At 30.3% G+C, this 18,965-nt stretch overlaps 1 protein-coding gene across 1 annotated transcript; it reads right to left on the reverse strand.

Moving 5' to 3' along the window:
- Positions 1-8,846: 8,846 nt before the first annotated feature.
- On the reverse strand, positions 8,847-17,794 carry LOC118063448 (probable L-gulonolactone oxidase 6). Its single transcript, XM_035077488.2, has 4 exons — positions 17,058-17,794; positions 10,076-10,331; positions 9,853-9,954; positions 8,847-9,769 (listed from the first exon to the last, which is right to left on the reverse strand). Exons 1-4 carry the CDS (start codon positions 17,730-17,732, stop codon positions 9,048-9,050), a joined length of 1,755 nt encoding a protein of 584 aa, XP_034933379.1. The 5' UTR covers positions 17,733-17,794; the 3' UTR covers positions 8,847-9,047.
- Between the last annotated feature and the right edge of the window lie 1,171 nt (positions 17,795-18,965).

Raw genomic sequence — 18,965 nt, forward strand, 5'->3', positions numbered from 1 at the left:
ATCCTAGTTTATGACAATGATAAAACTCCACTTGGCCTTGTTAAAAACTTGCTTGCCTTGTCCTCCTACTCGTCCTCCTGAACTTTTATAACTTCGACCCTTTCCTCCATATTGACTTCCATGAATAACTTGCAGAGCTTGTTCTTCTTCACCATGAGAGCTCATGCGTTGTTCATGCACAAGTAGGCTGCTTTGCAACTTATCAATGGTTAAGGTGCCTATATCTTTAGACTCCTCAATAAAGTATACAAATATAATTGAACTTTGCAGTTATGGATCTTAAAATTTTTTCAACTACAGCAACATCTACCTTGTCCTCACCATTTGCCTTCATATTGTTGGCTATAGCAAGAGTTCGAGCAAAATATTCATTCACAGATTCTCCTGTTTTCATGTGAAGAATTTCAAACTCTTTCTGGAGAGCTTGTAAGTGAGCACGTTTTACTCTTGTTGTACCTTGATACTTTTGCTTCAACGAATCTCATATGTTCTTTGTGGAATCCTTGTTGAGGATTGTTTTTAGGACTGAACGATCTATTGCTTGAAATATATAGTTCTTTGCTTTTAAATCTTTCAACGTCCGTTCTTCAATGCTCTTTCTCTAAGCATCTGTGAGACCTTCTGCTACTGCAAGAACCCCATTCTCCACTAAGCCCTAATACTCCTTAAAATGCAAGAAATTTTCCATGAGCATCGCCCAATGATCATAATGTCGATCAAATTTCAAAACTATTGGATGCACAAAAGAACTTTTTGCCACAGTATTTTAATTACCACACACTTAGAAGATTGCTACTTCTAATTTAACTAGGCCCCGTGATGAGCTCTGATACCAAATATAAAAACAAGTGTTTTTTGTGAAGGATAAACAAGATAGAAGAAGTATTGTCTTATTAAATTGAAACAATGTTGGCTATATATAGCCTTACAAGAAACTTGAAATACAAATAGTTTAGCCCACGTCCATAACAAATAATAAGGATGTGGTGGCTAGAGAATAGGTCAAACTAAACAAACTTCTCTAAACAATAGGGATTATTATCAAAAACAGTATCAAAACAGTAGTTTATTGTTACCAACTCTAACACGGGATTGAATAGGAGATTTCTTGAAGAACCAGGGATTGATTTGGATAAGTCTGTTAATTACATATAAAAAAAAAAGTACAGCTTTTTGTTGAGTCTGTTACATTTAGTCAGTATAATATTGCTGCATTATAAAAATAATTGTTGCAATTAAGAAAATTAGTTAAAGTCAAGAACAACAAAGCTGGAGAATTGATGCAGAAACTGCTAAATTACAAAAAAATAATACACAAAGGCGCGGCAGGGCCCCATTGTCTAGTTTGTTAATTTTTAATTTGTTTTACTTGTTGTTTGATATCGCGTTGTCGTTTTAAAACCTGCTTACTTTTAATAGATCTCCTCTGCTAGCATACGTGGGCCACTTTGGCACGAGATTTCAACTCTTTGACTTTCATATCAAACACATATTTTCACTTGTAATCCAATTTCTTTCCTTGCCTACAGTGCTATATGTTTTTTATTTTTTAAAAAATATTAAAATAATATTTATATCAAAACAATTTAGAAATATAAAAAACTAATTTTAAATAATTTTTAAATTTTTTTAACAAATAATATTTGTCTCGTGTCTCCAAACACTACTTAAATACATTTAATTTTCTTTTTTATATTTTTTATTTATATTTTTATTAGTTAAGTTTCAATTAATATGATCGGTTTCCCTATCACAAAGAGCTTGGTCTAATTGACTGGGTTCAGATGAAATGAAGTTTTTAAGCATTTAAGATATATTTATGAATATGTATTATTATTTTTGTGTTTCAAAAATATATTTGAAAAAATTTAAATTTTTTATTAATACATTTTATATTTAAATTAAAAACTTTTTTTTTTTTATAATTTTTTATATTAATATTAAAAATAATTTTTTAAAATAAAAAAATATTATTTTAATAAAATTTTAAATAATTTTTTTTTAATAACCACGGTAAACATCCCCTTATACCTGCAAGGCTATAGTTGCTCAGTTTATCAATGCAAGCTCATCCAACCGGTTATTAATCTTGACAAGACTGCTTTGACATAAGTGGCCTTTGGACTATATAGATTATTTCGTCGCGGACAATAACCAGGGCTACCTGGTAATTCGCTTATAAATTTTATAGTCCCTCACGCATCACCGACATGACCCTCTCTCTCTCTCTCTCTCTCTCTCTCTATATATATATATATATATATATATATATATATATATATATATATATATATATATATATATTCCGAACCATACATTTGAGAGAGCTAATAATCACATTGTGAATCACACATCTGATAATGATACAATATTAGAACATGTTTGGATCTTGGAGTGGAAAATGTGAAAAAGAAGAGCACCAAAAGTTTTGCTTTTCTTTTCTCTCAACAGTGTATGAAAATTGAAAGAAAAATAAAAATAAAAATTGATGCATTCTAATGAGTAGATGTACCCAAATTATAAGATCATTTACTATCAATGTTATGACAAGTAATGTTAGGTACCCCAACAATACTTGAGAAGGTGGGTGAACGAAAAAATAACTTTTCAAATATAATTATGGTTACTTTTTTAAAATGATTTTTATTTTAAAATATATTGAAAATAATTTTTTTATTTTTTTAAATTATTCTTTTTATACTAGCACATTAAAATGATATAAAAAATAAAAAAATATTAATTTTAAAAAAAATAAAAAATCTTAATTTTTTTAAAAAGTGCTTTTGAAACGCAAAAATAAAAACATTCTACATGTTCTTAAGCAATGCATAGATCTTGATGTTTTTTTTTTCTAACTATTGCTAAGATATATAGCTTATGATTTGGTTTGATCAACTGTGAACTTGCTTTCTCTATCCATGTATTGCTTCCAACATATATATTCTAAGCTTATAATCTCTTTGAATTTTGTACTCATGTGTTTGATAAACATAACTTTTGTTTCATGTTTTATATAAATCATCTCACTATATAATGCTACCACTTGAAACATATAAAATATAGGCATTAAGATTATACCATTCAAAAAATCATCATGTGACCCATAGCGCAGCACGAATAAATTACAAATAGATATGTAGGCCTAGAAACACTAATACCCCTTACCTAAGGGATTATACACTTTTTTTTATATATTTATGAGTCATAACAACTTGCTCATTATTATGTCTTTACCTTCAAGCAAGTTGTTATGACTCATAAATATATAAAAAAGTGTAGGATCCCTTAATTAGGCAAGGGGTACTCGTGTTTCTAGGCTTCTTCTTTTTCAATATTCCATTGCTGCACCAGTATACATATAGCTTATTTTAGCTCCTTTTAATTTGAAACGATCAAAGTTCCCTATAACCCTTCAAAGAATTATTATTATTATTATTATTTGCTAGTTCTTAACCATTACAATCACTCCACAACTTCTATTATTAGTCACCAACATGAAAGATTATGTCTTAGAAGGTTTCTAACCTCATCAATAATAACATATGCAAGAATAAGTCTACGATAATAATTAATTATTCTCATGCCCTTCAATTCTAGAGTTGAATATAATAAATGGGAATTCTATCAGTACAAAAATGGAATTCTATGGTACCTAAATATCTAAAAGGTAGGCTTGTTCATGTCAGGAACTTTTTATCTACGCAAGAATGTTCTCCCTTTTAATATATAAAATGTTCTTTTATATATATATATATATAACTAAAATAATGCGTTTTTGTTTTTATAAAAGATATAAAAAAAATCTACACGTGAATATTCCTAATACGCCACCTATTTCGCATGTAACCATGTGTTCCATGTTTTAATGTTTTTATATATATATATATGGTTTAAATCAAGCCTATCTCCCATTTAAATTTTCAAGTTATTCCATTAATTTTTTTGTTTTACATACCATCAATTCATATCCATTTTAAATTTGCTGTCAATTTACCCTAATCTCAACCTTTCCAATGTGTGCGTGTGTATAAACACAAAGCTTTTTAATTTTAAATTCCGAAAATACTACAGTTAAGAAATTCATTCCCAATATCTTCATCTCAAATAACACTTGCAAAATAAAATCACAATTTATAGGAATTACCATTAACCATACATTAAATACATAAAGTAAATAAGTATTCAAATCAATTAAATCTAATTTTCCTTTTTCTTCTTATTTGGCCGACCTTCAACCCCACATAACACTAAGTTTCCTTCCACATTTATTTAAGATTTTAATTTAAAATAATGCCGTCTTTTTAGTAAAAGATACAAAATCTACACATGAATATTCCTAATATTCCAACTATTTCTCACGTAACCACGTGTTCCGTGTTGGTGTTTGATAACACAATGAAATCAAGTCTTGAAATGCCATAAACTCTGCCCACCGACAGAAATATTGACTGTGCAGATCTATTGATTTTTACACTCCCAAATTACCCCCATCCTCTCCTGCTACCTTTCTTTCTTGATTGTGCATTTCTCTCCTCGTCATTCTCTCAAGTTCCTACCTGGAGCTTCCACCATTTTTCTCTTCCTTTTATGGCTATAAGTTTATTTACAAATCTACCATCTGCTCCTTTCTGTCTAAACTGTTGCATTTTACTCTAAAGAAGCGTTTGTGTGTGTAGTTATGATTATGGGTGAGGCAGCCAGAAATATGTCAATTAAGTTGAGAGAGTTTCAGTCGTTGGGCTCATTAAGGGTCTCTTTAATTATAATTATTAATAATTTATTATTCGACTGGTTTCTGGTTAGCCGCTCAAATAATCACTTGCTGCAGTGAGCCTTTAGCTAGATCATGGAGAAAAGCATTAAACAGCGCGTCATCTCTCAATTTGTAACCAAGCTTCTATACAAATTAAGATATGGTTCATCAACAGTACAATATCTCAGGCTTCACAGTTACGCTGATGCCACCAGTTCCCGGAAACTATTTTGAAAGCAGCAGATAATACAATCATGACTAGTGAGGCATCGAGGGTACATGAAAGAGAACTCTTAACAGACACAAAATAAAAATAATAATAATAATAATAAATAAATAAAAAAAACAGGAAAACGCTCCAAACATATTGAATTACACGAATGTGAGTTTGACAATATGTTAAACTCGGTTATATGTTGAGCTTAATTAAATGTGGATCTAACAAGCTACCTTAATTAATATATTTGCATTTCGTCATGTATTGAGCTCAAAACAACACAAATCTATCAAGTATCAGATTAGTATATTTGAAATCCAATATGTTTGGCTCATCCAATTTAGTTTAGCTTAGTAAATGGGAGTTGACGTGCTCACGGGTAGTAAATAAACTGGACTAGAATTTATTTTTATAACAGTTTAGTCCTTTTTAGAATTTTTTGGACCCTCCAATTTTATGGTATGAACAATTTAGTCCCTAAACTAAAAACAGTGCAAATAAACCCCTACATGTAAATATTCATTTTAATAAAATTGGTCAAGTTTTAGTCTATCAACTTTTTTTTTAAAATAATTGATTAATAAATAATACATATTACAAAAAATCGAGGGATCCAAAGAAAACAGGGGGTACGTAGAAACCATTACCTTGTAGTTTCGTCTATCAATGTTAAAGCCTAGAGGCCTTGTAGCTTCCTCAATTCTAGACATAATTTCATTTGCAGGGCTATGAGAAGCAATACGGATTTCTAGTTTCAATACACTTTAGAACAAACATAGAGAGGCAAAGAGAAGCATTTAGGTAGCCCTTGTGAGTTTTAATTGTTGTCTTTCCCAAATAATGTATACGTAACAGGAAAATATTTTTTTTTTTTTTTTTTTTATAGAATTTTAAGGATATTGTTAGACAAATCCAAAGTTCTTTAAAGTTTATATAAAATTTATCTGAAGATTAGCTATTTTTTTTGCTTTAAATAATTACTTCAATACTAATGTCTCATGTATGTGACATCACGACGATTATTCTCTTGAATCAAGATATTTGGTGTGGGTGTAAAGAATAAAAAATTCTTGTTCTTTATAAGTTAAAAAGGTTTTGAGTTGTCAACTAGATGTGAAACGGTGATAGCTAGTCCGCCAATTAGCTCGTTGCGTGGACCGATACAAATTGAGGTGGCGGCCCAAGCCCGAGCCTTTAAAATGCCCGTAAAGATGCCATTGTTAAAACCATGCATTGATTGTAGCGCGCACCATCACGGCGTGCCTCGGCACATGCACACTCTAGGTATTGTCCTGAAGGCTTTCTATTTGTCCCATCTTGAAACATGAATCAAAGAATCTGAAATGTGTGTGAGTCAACAAACAAGTAAACTCGTAAGGCACAATGAAGCTGACTAGCATGATCCCCTTAAGGGTTGCACTATTAACCGACCTTGATCTTATGAGAAAGGTTCAAGTGAGAGCATGCCTATTGGGACTTGAAAGATGGTGAATTATGCCTAAGTAGGGTGAAACCAGAGGAAACTCTAGCAGAGGCTCGCATGGATACTGACATGCAAATTGTTTGTCTGACTTGGGTATAGGGGCGAAAGACTAATCAAATCATGTAGCAGTTAGTTTTATTCAAAGTTGTTTCCTAGTATAGCTGAAGCTTAGTATAGGTTTTATCGAGTAAAGTCAATGGTTAGTTTTAGGACCCAAAGTACAAGTGTTTTACATATAATGTTGTAGACATGACTCTCATTATCTAAGAGTATAACTCTTTATTAAGTTGTCCAAAATCAGATATGGAGTACTTCTACACTCTAAGAAAGCAAGCTTTATACAATCATGCCTATATGACTCATATAGACCGCAAGATGGTAAGAACACATATGAACAAGTGAGATACTAATAAGGGGTGGTTTTGGAGCCTTTTAGATTCCATGTTAAAAAATAGACTGCATAATAAGGAAAGTGTGGTTTGTTTAAGAATTCTAGCTATAAAGATCTATGGTTTATTTCTATTCCCATCAGCAGAATGGATAGTTAATTTCCAGATTGTTAATGTGTTGAAGAGTGAGATCACTCTAACAATCAATCCAACAATAATGGTGTTAGCAGAAACCCTTGCCTTATTAAATTATTACATAAAAGTAGGAAAGAGCCATTTAAGATATTGCTTGTAGATGTTGTTGGAATAAATAGTGATCCATAAATCATATAAACTTGCATGGTGTGAAGGGTGGTGATTGGAATAAATTGTGGGTTCATGCAGTTATTCAAAACCTATCATTAAAATAGTATAGGTTTGGGTTCCTAAAATTAGTGTGTGTTTGATATTATAATGTAAAATATCATTTAAAAGTGTTTGTCGCTTGAAAATACATTAAAAAAAAAATTGAAATTTTTTTTTTTAACATCAACACATCAAAATTATTGAAAAAAATTAATTTAATATTTTTTTCAAGTTAAACACAAATTTAAAACACATTTGACCACAATTTGAAATACAAAAATAAACCTCTTAAACCGAAAGATCATGACTACAAGAAGCATCTAGATATGTTTTTACTTGTGTTCACGTAAGTTATGTAACTGAAGATAACTTGAAAAAAGTTAAGATGATGATACTAGAAAAAAACTAAAATTGATGCACCTTATTGTTATTGTCTATAAAATTCAGATGCAATCATGTAATTAACCCTTTAATGAAGAAAGTTGGACCTTTCATGGGCCCAAAGCCTTTTAAGATCGGGTCTTCCCACAAGGCCTAAAACTTAAAAGAGAAAACATGGTACCTGAAAAGAAAAAAGAGGCGAGTAAAAAAATTGATATATTAGTTAAACAGAGAAAAAAAAATTAACTAAAAAATGATTTTAAAAAAAATTAAATCGATTAGAATATTTTAAAAAATATTCAATTCAAATTTTGTTTCATAAGTTAGAAATAAAAAAAAACTTCAACTGAACCGAACTGGTTTAGTTAAAAATAAATTGAACCGAATTAAAAAATCAAACCGAACTGAAATCATAAAAAAATCCAAAAAAATCTCAAAAAAAAAAAAAGCTTTTGGTTTTCAATATAAAATAACTGAAATTAAACCAAACCGAATCAAACCACATCGAATAGAACCAAAACTAGTCTGTTGGGTCTTAGTTTTTGATATAAAATAACCGAACCGAACCGAATCGAAATTGATCTGTTGGAACTGATTTTAATTTTATTTTTTATATTTTATAAAATTTTAATTTAATTATTTTTATAAATAGAAATTAAACCAAACTGAAAATGATAAGGAAATACTTAGCAGCGCTTCAGGTCAGGATCGGAACGTGCGAAGGATGTATTTGCTGGCGTGCTGCCTCACCCATCTTCTAGTCACAGAGTTTCAAAGGCATGATCTATGCTGATATTCTCTTGTTTATTCCTTTTTATATCTGATTCGATATTTTGTCTTGTATCAATTTATTAATAAAAGAAAAATTAAATTCGGCAATGGTTTGAAAATATTCTATCCTGAGCGTTAAATAAATACTGAAAAAAGAATTGGTCCATAAATTGATTGCATTAGCCTAATTCCTATGTATCACCACTGTCGAGACAGACGAAGCAATAAACATGCCCTCAATCGGTTAGATAATTACCATGAACATGTCCCTTATTTTTATATATTATAGTTTTACCTTTCAAAAAAATAATAAAAGAGAAATTTCATTAAATTTATTCTTAAATTAAGTTGTTCAATAACAAGTTGGGTATCTTTAATATATTCTACTTGGATCTAGCTCCAGTTATTGTCCTTGCTTAGCAGAACAAGCAACAAGCAACAAGCAACAACGAATTTATACTATGAAATTAAATAGGAATAAACATGTATGCAACATATATTGTGCGCTTATATAAAAATTAAACTAGACAATTTTATTGCAATTAATCCCACCACTGCTAGCGCATGTTTAACGGTAAAGTAGCAGCAGCTAAACGGAAGGCGGTGACGGTACTGTACTAGTGTATGTATAGTAGTTCTTATTTTAGTGTTTAGAGAGCCATGATCCATCAATCCATCCGCCGGTGACAGACCCATAGCCTGTCATCGTTACCGCTCAGAAGTGCTAACAAGGGCACAAACCCTTGCATCTTGATAAATTTTCCCTGGTCTACAGAGATAGCCATCTCTTGGTGCGCAATGAGTGTCTTGTGAGCATACACACAATCCTTCCAGTGCACAGCCCTCTTTTAATATGTTCACCTCTCCTCTCAGTCCAAGGACTTGGTCCATCCACTCGTTGGAAAAGAGCCCCAGTGGATCATACATCTCCTTTACCCTCAGAAATGCTCCAGCATTTTTGTATTTCCTGAGTGCACCGTTGAACACTAGGTTTCTATTCTTTCCCCAATGTGGCAAACCTCCGTACTTGAACACTGCGAGTTGCTCAATTTCTTCATATATGTCTTCATAAAGTCTAGGTTTCGTCGGGTCTTTGTTTCGGTAGAATGTCATATCAAAATCCAAAGCATCATCTTCCTTGCCCAGGTAGGCACTTGATGCCTTCACGTAGCGCATGAGGATACCATTGTATACTTCTAGGCCACATAATGCTCTAGGCTCCAGTTTGACGAGGTTTTGCACATCTTGAATGAAGCTCTTCACAACTGACAGGCTGATACTGAATGTGACTTGGAAAAAATACTCGCCCTTAATTCTTGAATCCCATGGACATGCCGTGATCAATGCATCTTCAGGGCTATCAAGACAAGTTCCTGACGACTGTAGGCGATTGTGGTACCCAATTATAGGATAGCCCGTGAAAACTATTCCTGAAAATCAATCGAAGTCTACAATCACAACAATTTAGTAGCAGAAGTATGAATATAAATTACTTAGGTGGAAAGAAAAGTACCATTGTTAGTTAGTCCGTAAGCCAAGTTCACGAGGGTGGATGTAATTAGTTTTGCGCTGGCGCACTTCCCATCAGGGTCTTTCAAGGATTCTTGAGCGTCCTCTAATAACGAAATCAAAAGGGGAAAATATTACTCATATGGCAATGCAGCTGCTCGACATAAAAAATGCTTAAGGGATCGATTTGTGTATGGGTAACACATATATACAGTATAGTAGCAAACCTGTAGCTCTAATGGCGGCCAATCCGAGAGAAGGAGTAGAGCGGAAGGAGATGTAGTCGTATAGGCCATTGCCGGAGGTATTAGAAGAAATCCGGTCATCAATTCGATAGACTGCCTTGCCTTGACTAGGATACCACGTTATGTCTGCAAACTCATGTTGTCTCCCAAAGCTAGCCGCTTGATCTCCCAGGTCAGTATCTTTCTTCACCACATAGGAAATGGATCTTTTAAAGAGGGGTTGCAGTTGCAGAGTAACCTGACAAAACCGATACTTGTTTTTTTAATATTTTTACGAATCCTAGATTCTTCACAATCTGTGATGAGATTTGCATTCAAGCTTTCCCTGAAATTCCAAATTTAAAATGCATATTGAAGTATGTATGCTATTGAATTTCATATTTCATTAATTCATAGAGTCACGTGCAGGTCGAAATATTATAAGTAAATCTAAAATGATGAGAAAAATGTTGTTTACTGATACACAATGTTTTTCTCATTGTATTCATCTCAAAACCATTTAATTAAATAGTTTTTACAGTGTTCCTGATATTTCAAAATGGTTTATTTATCATTACCATATATATATATATATATATATATATATATATATATATATATATAAGGGATACACAACTAGAAAATTAATAAATATAAATAGAAATATCAAGGGAATATTTTCGTTGGTAAATTTCCAACGGATTTTACCAACAGATACATTCTCTTTGTATATACCAGGGAATTACAGTGATAAAAAAATTAAAACAAAGAAAAAAAATGATGATATGTTATTTTTAATAGAGGGAATTCCGTTGGTAAAATTGTTGGTAAACTGTGAACACTATTCATCATGTCAATTATAAAGAGAATCACCAATGGAAAATTCCGTCGGTATTATTCACTTGTCAATTGCATTGTTAATTACTCTTCTTTACAGACAAAATCCCCGATGGATTGAAAAAAAATCGGTGTTATTTGGTGATTTTCTGAAAAATTTAGATTCAATTAAAATTTTAAATTAAATATTACAAACGGAATCACCGACAGATTGAAAAATCATCGGTGATATTTGGCGGTTTCTAAAATTTTTTTGATTAAATTCAAATTTTAAATTAAGTATTATAGACGGAATCACCGATAAAATAATTAAAAATATTAATATTTAATTATCCATTGGTAAAACCATAAGTAAAACGCCCCAATAAAAAGCCTAGAATCTCTAATTTCACAACAGGATCGTCTCCTTTCTTCTTCTTCTTACTTTTCCCCATATGTAAAAAACATTAATATCCTCTCTCTTTTTTTTTTGCTTCTCTTCTTGCCTCAACTTTTTCTCTTTTTCTCCATGCTCAGGTATGTCTTTTTCTCCTTTCTTCTTTTTTCTTCTCAATTTTTTTTTTTAATTAGTATACTTTACCAATTTGTTTTTTTTTTCTCTTCTTAGCTTCACTTGCAACTACATTAAGGTAAGATTTTTTTTTTAGTCTTTTTTTCACTATATTTGTTTTTTTTATTTTATTTTTAATTGTTTATGTTCTTAATAATTGTATGAATGTTGGTGTAGGATTTTTTTTTTTCATATGAGATCAATTTTTAGTTGATTTATTTATAGGATTTTTAATTTTTTTTTTCATATGAATTGTTTTAGATGAATTTATTTTTTCATGTTATTTATTTGTTGCAAATTTGTTTGAGTTGAGTTTTTTTTTCAAGCATTTTGAGTAATATAGAGTATTGATTTATATTAATTTAATTATTTTATAGTTTTGTAAAATATATTTTAAAAAAATATTTTTAAACAATTACCGACATAATTACATACGGTATTTTGCCAAGGGAAATACTGACGGAATGAAACTGACACTTTTTTTTTTGCTCGCTTTTTCCATCAGTAAATCTATCGGTAATAATATTTTTTATTACCAATGAACTTACTGACGGATAAAAAATTACCGACGAAAGATTCACCAACGGAGTATGTCTGTCAGTAATTTTGTTGGTAAATTAATTACCAACGGAATGATAGAACAAACATCGACAGAAAATTCCGTCGAAAAATCTAAAGAATGTGATAGTGATAAATATGTTTTTTTTTTCATGTATGTTATATGGTATATTTTCCAGACTCTAAGTGCTCGGATCTGACAAAGTAACCACACCTCAGGTGCTTGGGTCAGGCATGACTGACAGACCCTAGTGTCTTGGGTTTGGTAGGGGCACCAAACCCATGATATTTGGGTTAGGCAAGGGAAGCTATACCCAAAGAATTTGGGCCTGGCACCAACAGATCTAAGTCACTTGGGTGTGGTTGTGCACCAGATTCAAATAACTTGGGTCTGGCAGGGACCCTAGACCCAAGTTCCTTAGATCTGTTACTAGGGTCTAGTAGGGAACTTAGACCTAAGGAACGTGAGTTTTATTATTGTTGTTGTTGTTGTTGTTGTTGTTGTTCTTATTATTATTATTATTAAATTTGAAAAAAAAATTATTACTATTAAAGAAAAACTATAAATTTGATTTGAAGGGTAGAATTAAAAACTATAAGAACTTGGGTTACACATGTTTAATATTATTAATAAATTTGAAAAAAAATTATTACTGTTGAAAAAAAACCATTGACTTGATTTTAGTGGTAAAATTAGAAATTATTAATATTATTAATATTATTATTATAATTAGACTCATGGCAGTTGCGCCTGACATGGTTGGAAGACCCAAGGTTGCTTGGGTTTGGCTTGATGTTCACAAATCTAACTTCCATCTGTCACTATCATAACGATTTATATTGTTTGTAAATTGGCCTGTAGTAACATGCAAGCCATTTATCTTACAAAATATTGTTTTTTCACTATCATTCATTGATATTTTTTATGAATACCCACAATGTAGTGCGAGCAATCTAACTAGTGTATACTATTGAATTTTATGTTTCATCAACTCATAGAGTCATGGGAAGGTCAAAATATTATAAGTAAATTTAAAAGGGATGAGAAAAACATTGTTTACAGTACACATTGTTTTTCCCATTTTATTCATCTCAAAACCATCTAATTAAATAGTTTTTACAGGTATTTTTGTTATTTCACTGGTGTTTATTTATCATTACCATATACATTAGGGATAAATATGTTTTTGTTTCCACGTATGTTATACACGGTAAAATGACTTCATTACCATTGCAACCAAAATTTTTAAAGTTGATGCCAAGAGGTGTTTTCTTCTGTTCGATTATATACAAAGTAAAATGTTTAAATCATCCCTAAGAAGTTATGTCTTATTCATTAATAGCCAGGGGTATTTTGGTATTTTTATATATTTTTGTAATAAAAGGTTGGTAGAGGGGATTTATAGAAATTTCATTTTTTTAATGCACAATAAAATTACTTAATTGCCCTAGGGATAAAAAAAAAAATTAAAGTTTCCTTGCAGGGGCTTTTTTCATCTTCTAATTTTTTTTTTTATTCTTAAAAGGGCTAAGAAGGCACTTTGATCTTTTGGTAAATATAAAATATTAATAAAATAAAAGGGTTGCTTAGGTATTTGTAGCACACGCTAGCGAGTGAACACTTGTGACAGTATCCTGTGGTCAGATGTTGCCTTAAAAGGTGGTGTTTGAAGCACACTAACATCCTCTATGCTATGGTGAGATATGTGTGTGCGATGGAGCTACGGTTGCGCCTCAATGAATCTTTTTCTTTTCCTTCCTCTTTTCTCTTTTTTCTCCTTGCCAAAATATAGTTGTGTCCTATAATTTATTGTTTTTTATATCCAATGTAATTCTCATTTTTTTTTTATTAATATATGTTTTGTTTTGTTTTTATCTTATTTTCATTAATTTCTTTCTTAAATTTCATCTCTGTAATTTCATTTAATTTGATTTTCATGTCAAATTTGGTCTTCATTCTTTGAATATTTTTTTACCTCTTTACTAATTAAATTTTGTTTTTGATTTTATCCCTAAGAATTTCATTTTAATTTATGTTTATGTCTAATTTGTTCCTCATTCTTTTTATTTTTTATTGTTTTGTTTTAAATTCTTTTTTATTGCATTTTTTTTCCAATTTAATCTGTTGATTTTTTTTTTCTTGAGAATTTATCTTCATTGTTTTTTTCCTCTTGTACAAGGTTAGTCCCAATCTTATGGCCAGAGTTACAAGCTTCAAAGGTTAATGTAGATTGACTTTAGTTTTTTATTTTTATTTTTGTATTTCAGCATTGATATTTTTTAATTGGTCTCCATGCTTCTTCTTCTTCTTTTTTTCGCTTTCTTTATGTGAGGTTATGCAATCTTGGGTTGACTTGAATTTTTTCTTTTAATGTTTTTTTTTTTTAAAATTAACTTTTTTTACTATCTTCATATTTGTTCTTAATAATTTTTAAAAGTTAAGAAAAAAATAAGCTCACTTACGCTACGGATCAAATCGTTTTTTTTTTCCCTCATATAAAAAAAAATTATGGTACGAAGTCTGAAATTTGATTCATAATGTACAAAAACTTTTTAAATAATGAAATTAAAACATATTGAATGACATAATTAAGACAAAGACATATTTAATTGACCTGGACCAACTATGATTAATTTGTAAAACCTCAAAGGTTAATTTCATCTTCCATGATTTCTTTTTGTGCTTTATATAAATTTACTTTATTTTGAGGGATAAAAAAACTATTTTGTGGTAAAGGATAAGCTTTGCGACAAAGCAAAATACACTTGTGCATTAGATGAAAATTTTGGCTTTGGATATCAAGCTTATCTATATTTTATTTTTATTTTTATAATTTTATCAGTGTGAGCACTTGCCCGTAGAAAAGTAGGTCGAATTAAAAATCCAATATTTGTTTTCTGCAATGATTCTTAGTTGATTTAATTAGATGCATGCATGAGCTTCTTTATTTATAATTATGATTTTTTTTTTTCAAAAAACAATGTTAGAAAAATATTTGCTCTCATTTTTCTAATAGAAATATTATGACCCATAATGAGACACATATTAACAATTTATTTAGTTAGATATGTACATGGTTTTTAAATTTATTTATTTTTCTAAAAAAAAATTAATAAAATGTCCATTTTAATTTTTCTGTTAAAAAAAAACTTTGTTCCTCGCTGCAGAGGAAAGGTTACTCGACTAGTTCTATATTCTACTCCCAGCAAACAAAATGTGTCCATTGCAACTCTTCCTTTGCTCCATGTGTCATTGAGGTAAGTGGTGGAGCCAAAGTTTTTTTTTTTTATGAGGGGATAAATTACTAATAAATACTATATGAATTTTAAATATAATTTTTCTTTGAACTTAATTAAGTCACATAACTTAAACTTTAAATGATTATTCATCATCAAGGGTTTACGCTTGAAATACTTGTATAATGACATGTTAATTTAATTCATGAATCTGCTGAGTTTTTTTTTTATTATTATCATTAGTGTCTACATAATAATTAACACAACTACATAATAATAAAGTTAGTTGAGTTACACAATAATTCTAAATTTTTCATATGAAATTCATGGAAAAATACACATTAGTTCATCAAAACTCATTTCAATTCATATCTGTATATATATAATAAATATGTTGATTAAACTATACTTAATCATTTCTAGACATTTAAATTATTTCTAGACACACAAAAAAGTTGTATGAGCTCACTAAGTAAAATATGTGAAACAAGTTTTAATACTATACTCTAGTTTGAAATAAGAGAAAATACCAAGAGAGAAAAGATGTAACTTATAGGATTTAAACGCATGCCCTCTCCTAACTCCAAGCATTTCATTAACAATTAATTATAAAGAAATTTGTGATAAAAAATGACAACCAATATATGTACATTGTAAAATAAAAGACGTCAATTAAATAATTAATCCATAATTATAGTGAATTATGATATCTTAGTTAAATAATTTCAATAATCTACTCTGTCAATACAAGAGATGTCAAAAATAATATTTTTGACTAAACATTAATTAATTTATTTATAAAAAGAAAAGAAATATTTAGTATATATATATATATATACACACACACGCAATAACTTTTCACTTTATGTGTATCAAACCCTCACCAAACTACTATATTAAAATCCTAATATAAAAAATATTTTTTAAAAAGAATTAAGGAAACAATTGCCCTTTTTTGTATTTACGTGACTTCACCATTGATTGAGGTACACTTATAAGATATATATATATATATATATATATATATATATATAAAGAATTTTATTTTTTAAATTGTTATTTTTTTATAAAAAATATTATTTTAATATATTACTAAATTAAAAATACTTTAAAAAATAACTATTTGAACACTCTCATTAATCTCCAAATTATATGACTTCAAGTCATTCACTTGAAATGCAATCCAACAATGAAAAGAAGGAAACCAATTATATTAATTGAGGTGATTAAACTTGAAATGCAACCCAGCGGTGGAAAGTATGGGTCGTTGTAATTATCATATTTTACATGCGTGCTTACATGGGCCTGCCCTGTCATAATAAATTCTCTACCCAGGGAAGAAAAGACTCCAAAAATCTAATGATATAGGTTGTTCTTTAATTTGAGTTGCTAAATACATTTTAAATTGGAAAGCATCTCCTACCATATCATTAAACACACACCTAATTTAATTAGTCTTTTGTGTGGTATATATCTAATTTCTTTCTTTCTTTTATTATCAAGTAAACTCATTGATTTCTTTTACGCTAAGAAATAAATATTGGATAATTCTTGTTTTAATCACCGTATCACAAAGTTTACATATGTTTTTTTTATTAATTTTGATATTTAGACAATTTTATTGGAACTATTCAAATTAATTTATTGGATAATTATTTAAGAAGTATATAAAGTAGTAGTTAACTAGACTGAATAGTTTCCGTTCTGTGGCCGACAACTTTCCAAAGGGACACTCATGTAACGCCTCGGTAGATTATGAACAGGATGAAGGTAAAAAAGAGAGATAATTAACACCTCACGTACCTTCGAAATAACTCCAAGAACTCCAAGCGAGACCTTGGCAGCATTGAGCTCAGTACTATTACTCTCGTCGAGGCTCCGGACCTTAGCATAACCATCTTCCGGTCCTCCAGGGCTAATAATTGTTAGTGCCACCACATAATCATGAAGTGCACTCCCTTTTCCCCACAATGTGCTGCCGTGCGCACCCGTGCTCAATAGGCCACCAATGGTCAAGCCCCACCAATATGGCGAGTACGGCAATGCAAGGCCAGCCTCGGCAGCCTCGTTGATAAGCTGTCTCAGAGTGACTCCACTTTCTACGGTCATTGTCATCGATTGAACGTCAATTTCCAGTGTCCGATTGAGGTAATCGGTGCTTATAAGCAATCCATTTTGGCCATCAGGGCAAGCTAGTTTGGGGATGCTATGAGAATAACGAGTTGCTACTTTCACCTTTCTTTCGGCCACCGTCGCTCCTGCTACTATTGAAATCAGCTCCTCTTCTGTGGTGGGGTATGCCACGTTTGCTGCTCGACATATGCTGCGATCAGGGAAAGTGCCATAAGAGTTTGTGATGGTGCAGTCTGTGTTTGTTGATGAACATTTGATATGGCTCTCCGGGGGGCTGCAATCCACCATAAAGACCGCCAATAGGAGGCAGCTGGTTGATAGGAGGATTCGCTGGAATATTTCCATTTTCTTGAGTATGGACAGTAGATAGGTTGAGAAGATGATGATCCGTGGACACCTATATATACACAAACACACACACATATGTATATGTGTGTGTATATGTGTATGTATATATATATATATATATATATATATGCAACGGTGGAGCCAGGAATAACTAAAAAAAATATATAAATTGTTTTTTTCAATATTAATTATTAACTCATGTACATGAATTTGTAAAGTTAATAGTAAAGTCTTAATTTAAATACATTACCTAAAATATTAAAAAATAAATTTAAAAGTACATAAAATTAAAGTGAAAGTAAAAATAAATCAACTATTAAAGTTACATCCTTCGATGTTTTGTAAAATATAATTCACCTATAATCAAATCTAAATCAATATTGTAACAATCCCTCAACCGGGATAAAATAACAATCCCATGTCAACTGGAAAACAAAGTAATTAATTTTTTCCCTCTCTCAATTCCTCCTTCCTTCACTTGATTCTTCCTTAGATTAATGTTTTATAAGTTGGACTTTATAAGTTTACAAAGTTATTCTCTCACTTCTCTTATTTTTTTTTCCATGGATTTTTTTTTTATATTTTCCCCTTACTTTTCTCTCTTTCTCTCTCGCTTTTTCTTTTTCTTTTTTCTTTTTCTATTCTGCTTCTGCCCAGTCAGCAATGTATAAAAGAAAGGAAGAGCTGATTTGTTTTATTTTTTAATGGCAAATAACCATTTTACCCTTAATGAGTCTTTTTGCTTCTATTTGACGATCATTTTTTTTTTTTGTTAGCACTTATAAGCTTTGTTTATCCTAAAATTTTAACCAGATTTTATTCAATATATTTTAAGATTCCTCATAAAATTTCAGCTCAATCTGATTATCAGATTGAAAATTACGTCCGATAACATAAAATTGTTCAAATTGTGATTTTTCATCAAATTTTAGAATTTCTCAAAAAATTCTAAAATTTTAACTTAAGCTAATGCATCATATTAAAAGGCTACACACAAATTTTTAGAATTTTTGACAACTCGATTGAGAATTATGAATTTTTGTTTTACATAAAACTAGTCAATTTATGATTTTTTACCCAGATGGTTTACAAATATCTTCAGCAAGCTCTTTTTCAATGTAAATCATCATAAAATATGCTAAGAGCTCCCCTTTCATTTTAATTCATCAATATATGACATGATCATCTATTGCACCTAAGTCTTCATCAATATTTTAATCTGATAATTCA

This window comes from Populus alba, chromosome 2 (genome assembly GCF_005239225.2).
Source record: "Populus alba chromosome 2, ASM523922v2, whole genome shotgun sequence".
Lineage (NCBI taxonomy): Eukaryota > Viridiplantae > Streptophyta > Magnoliopsida > Malpighiales > Salicaceae > Populus > Populus alba.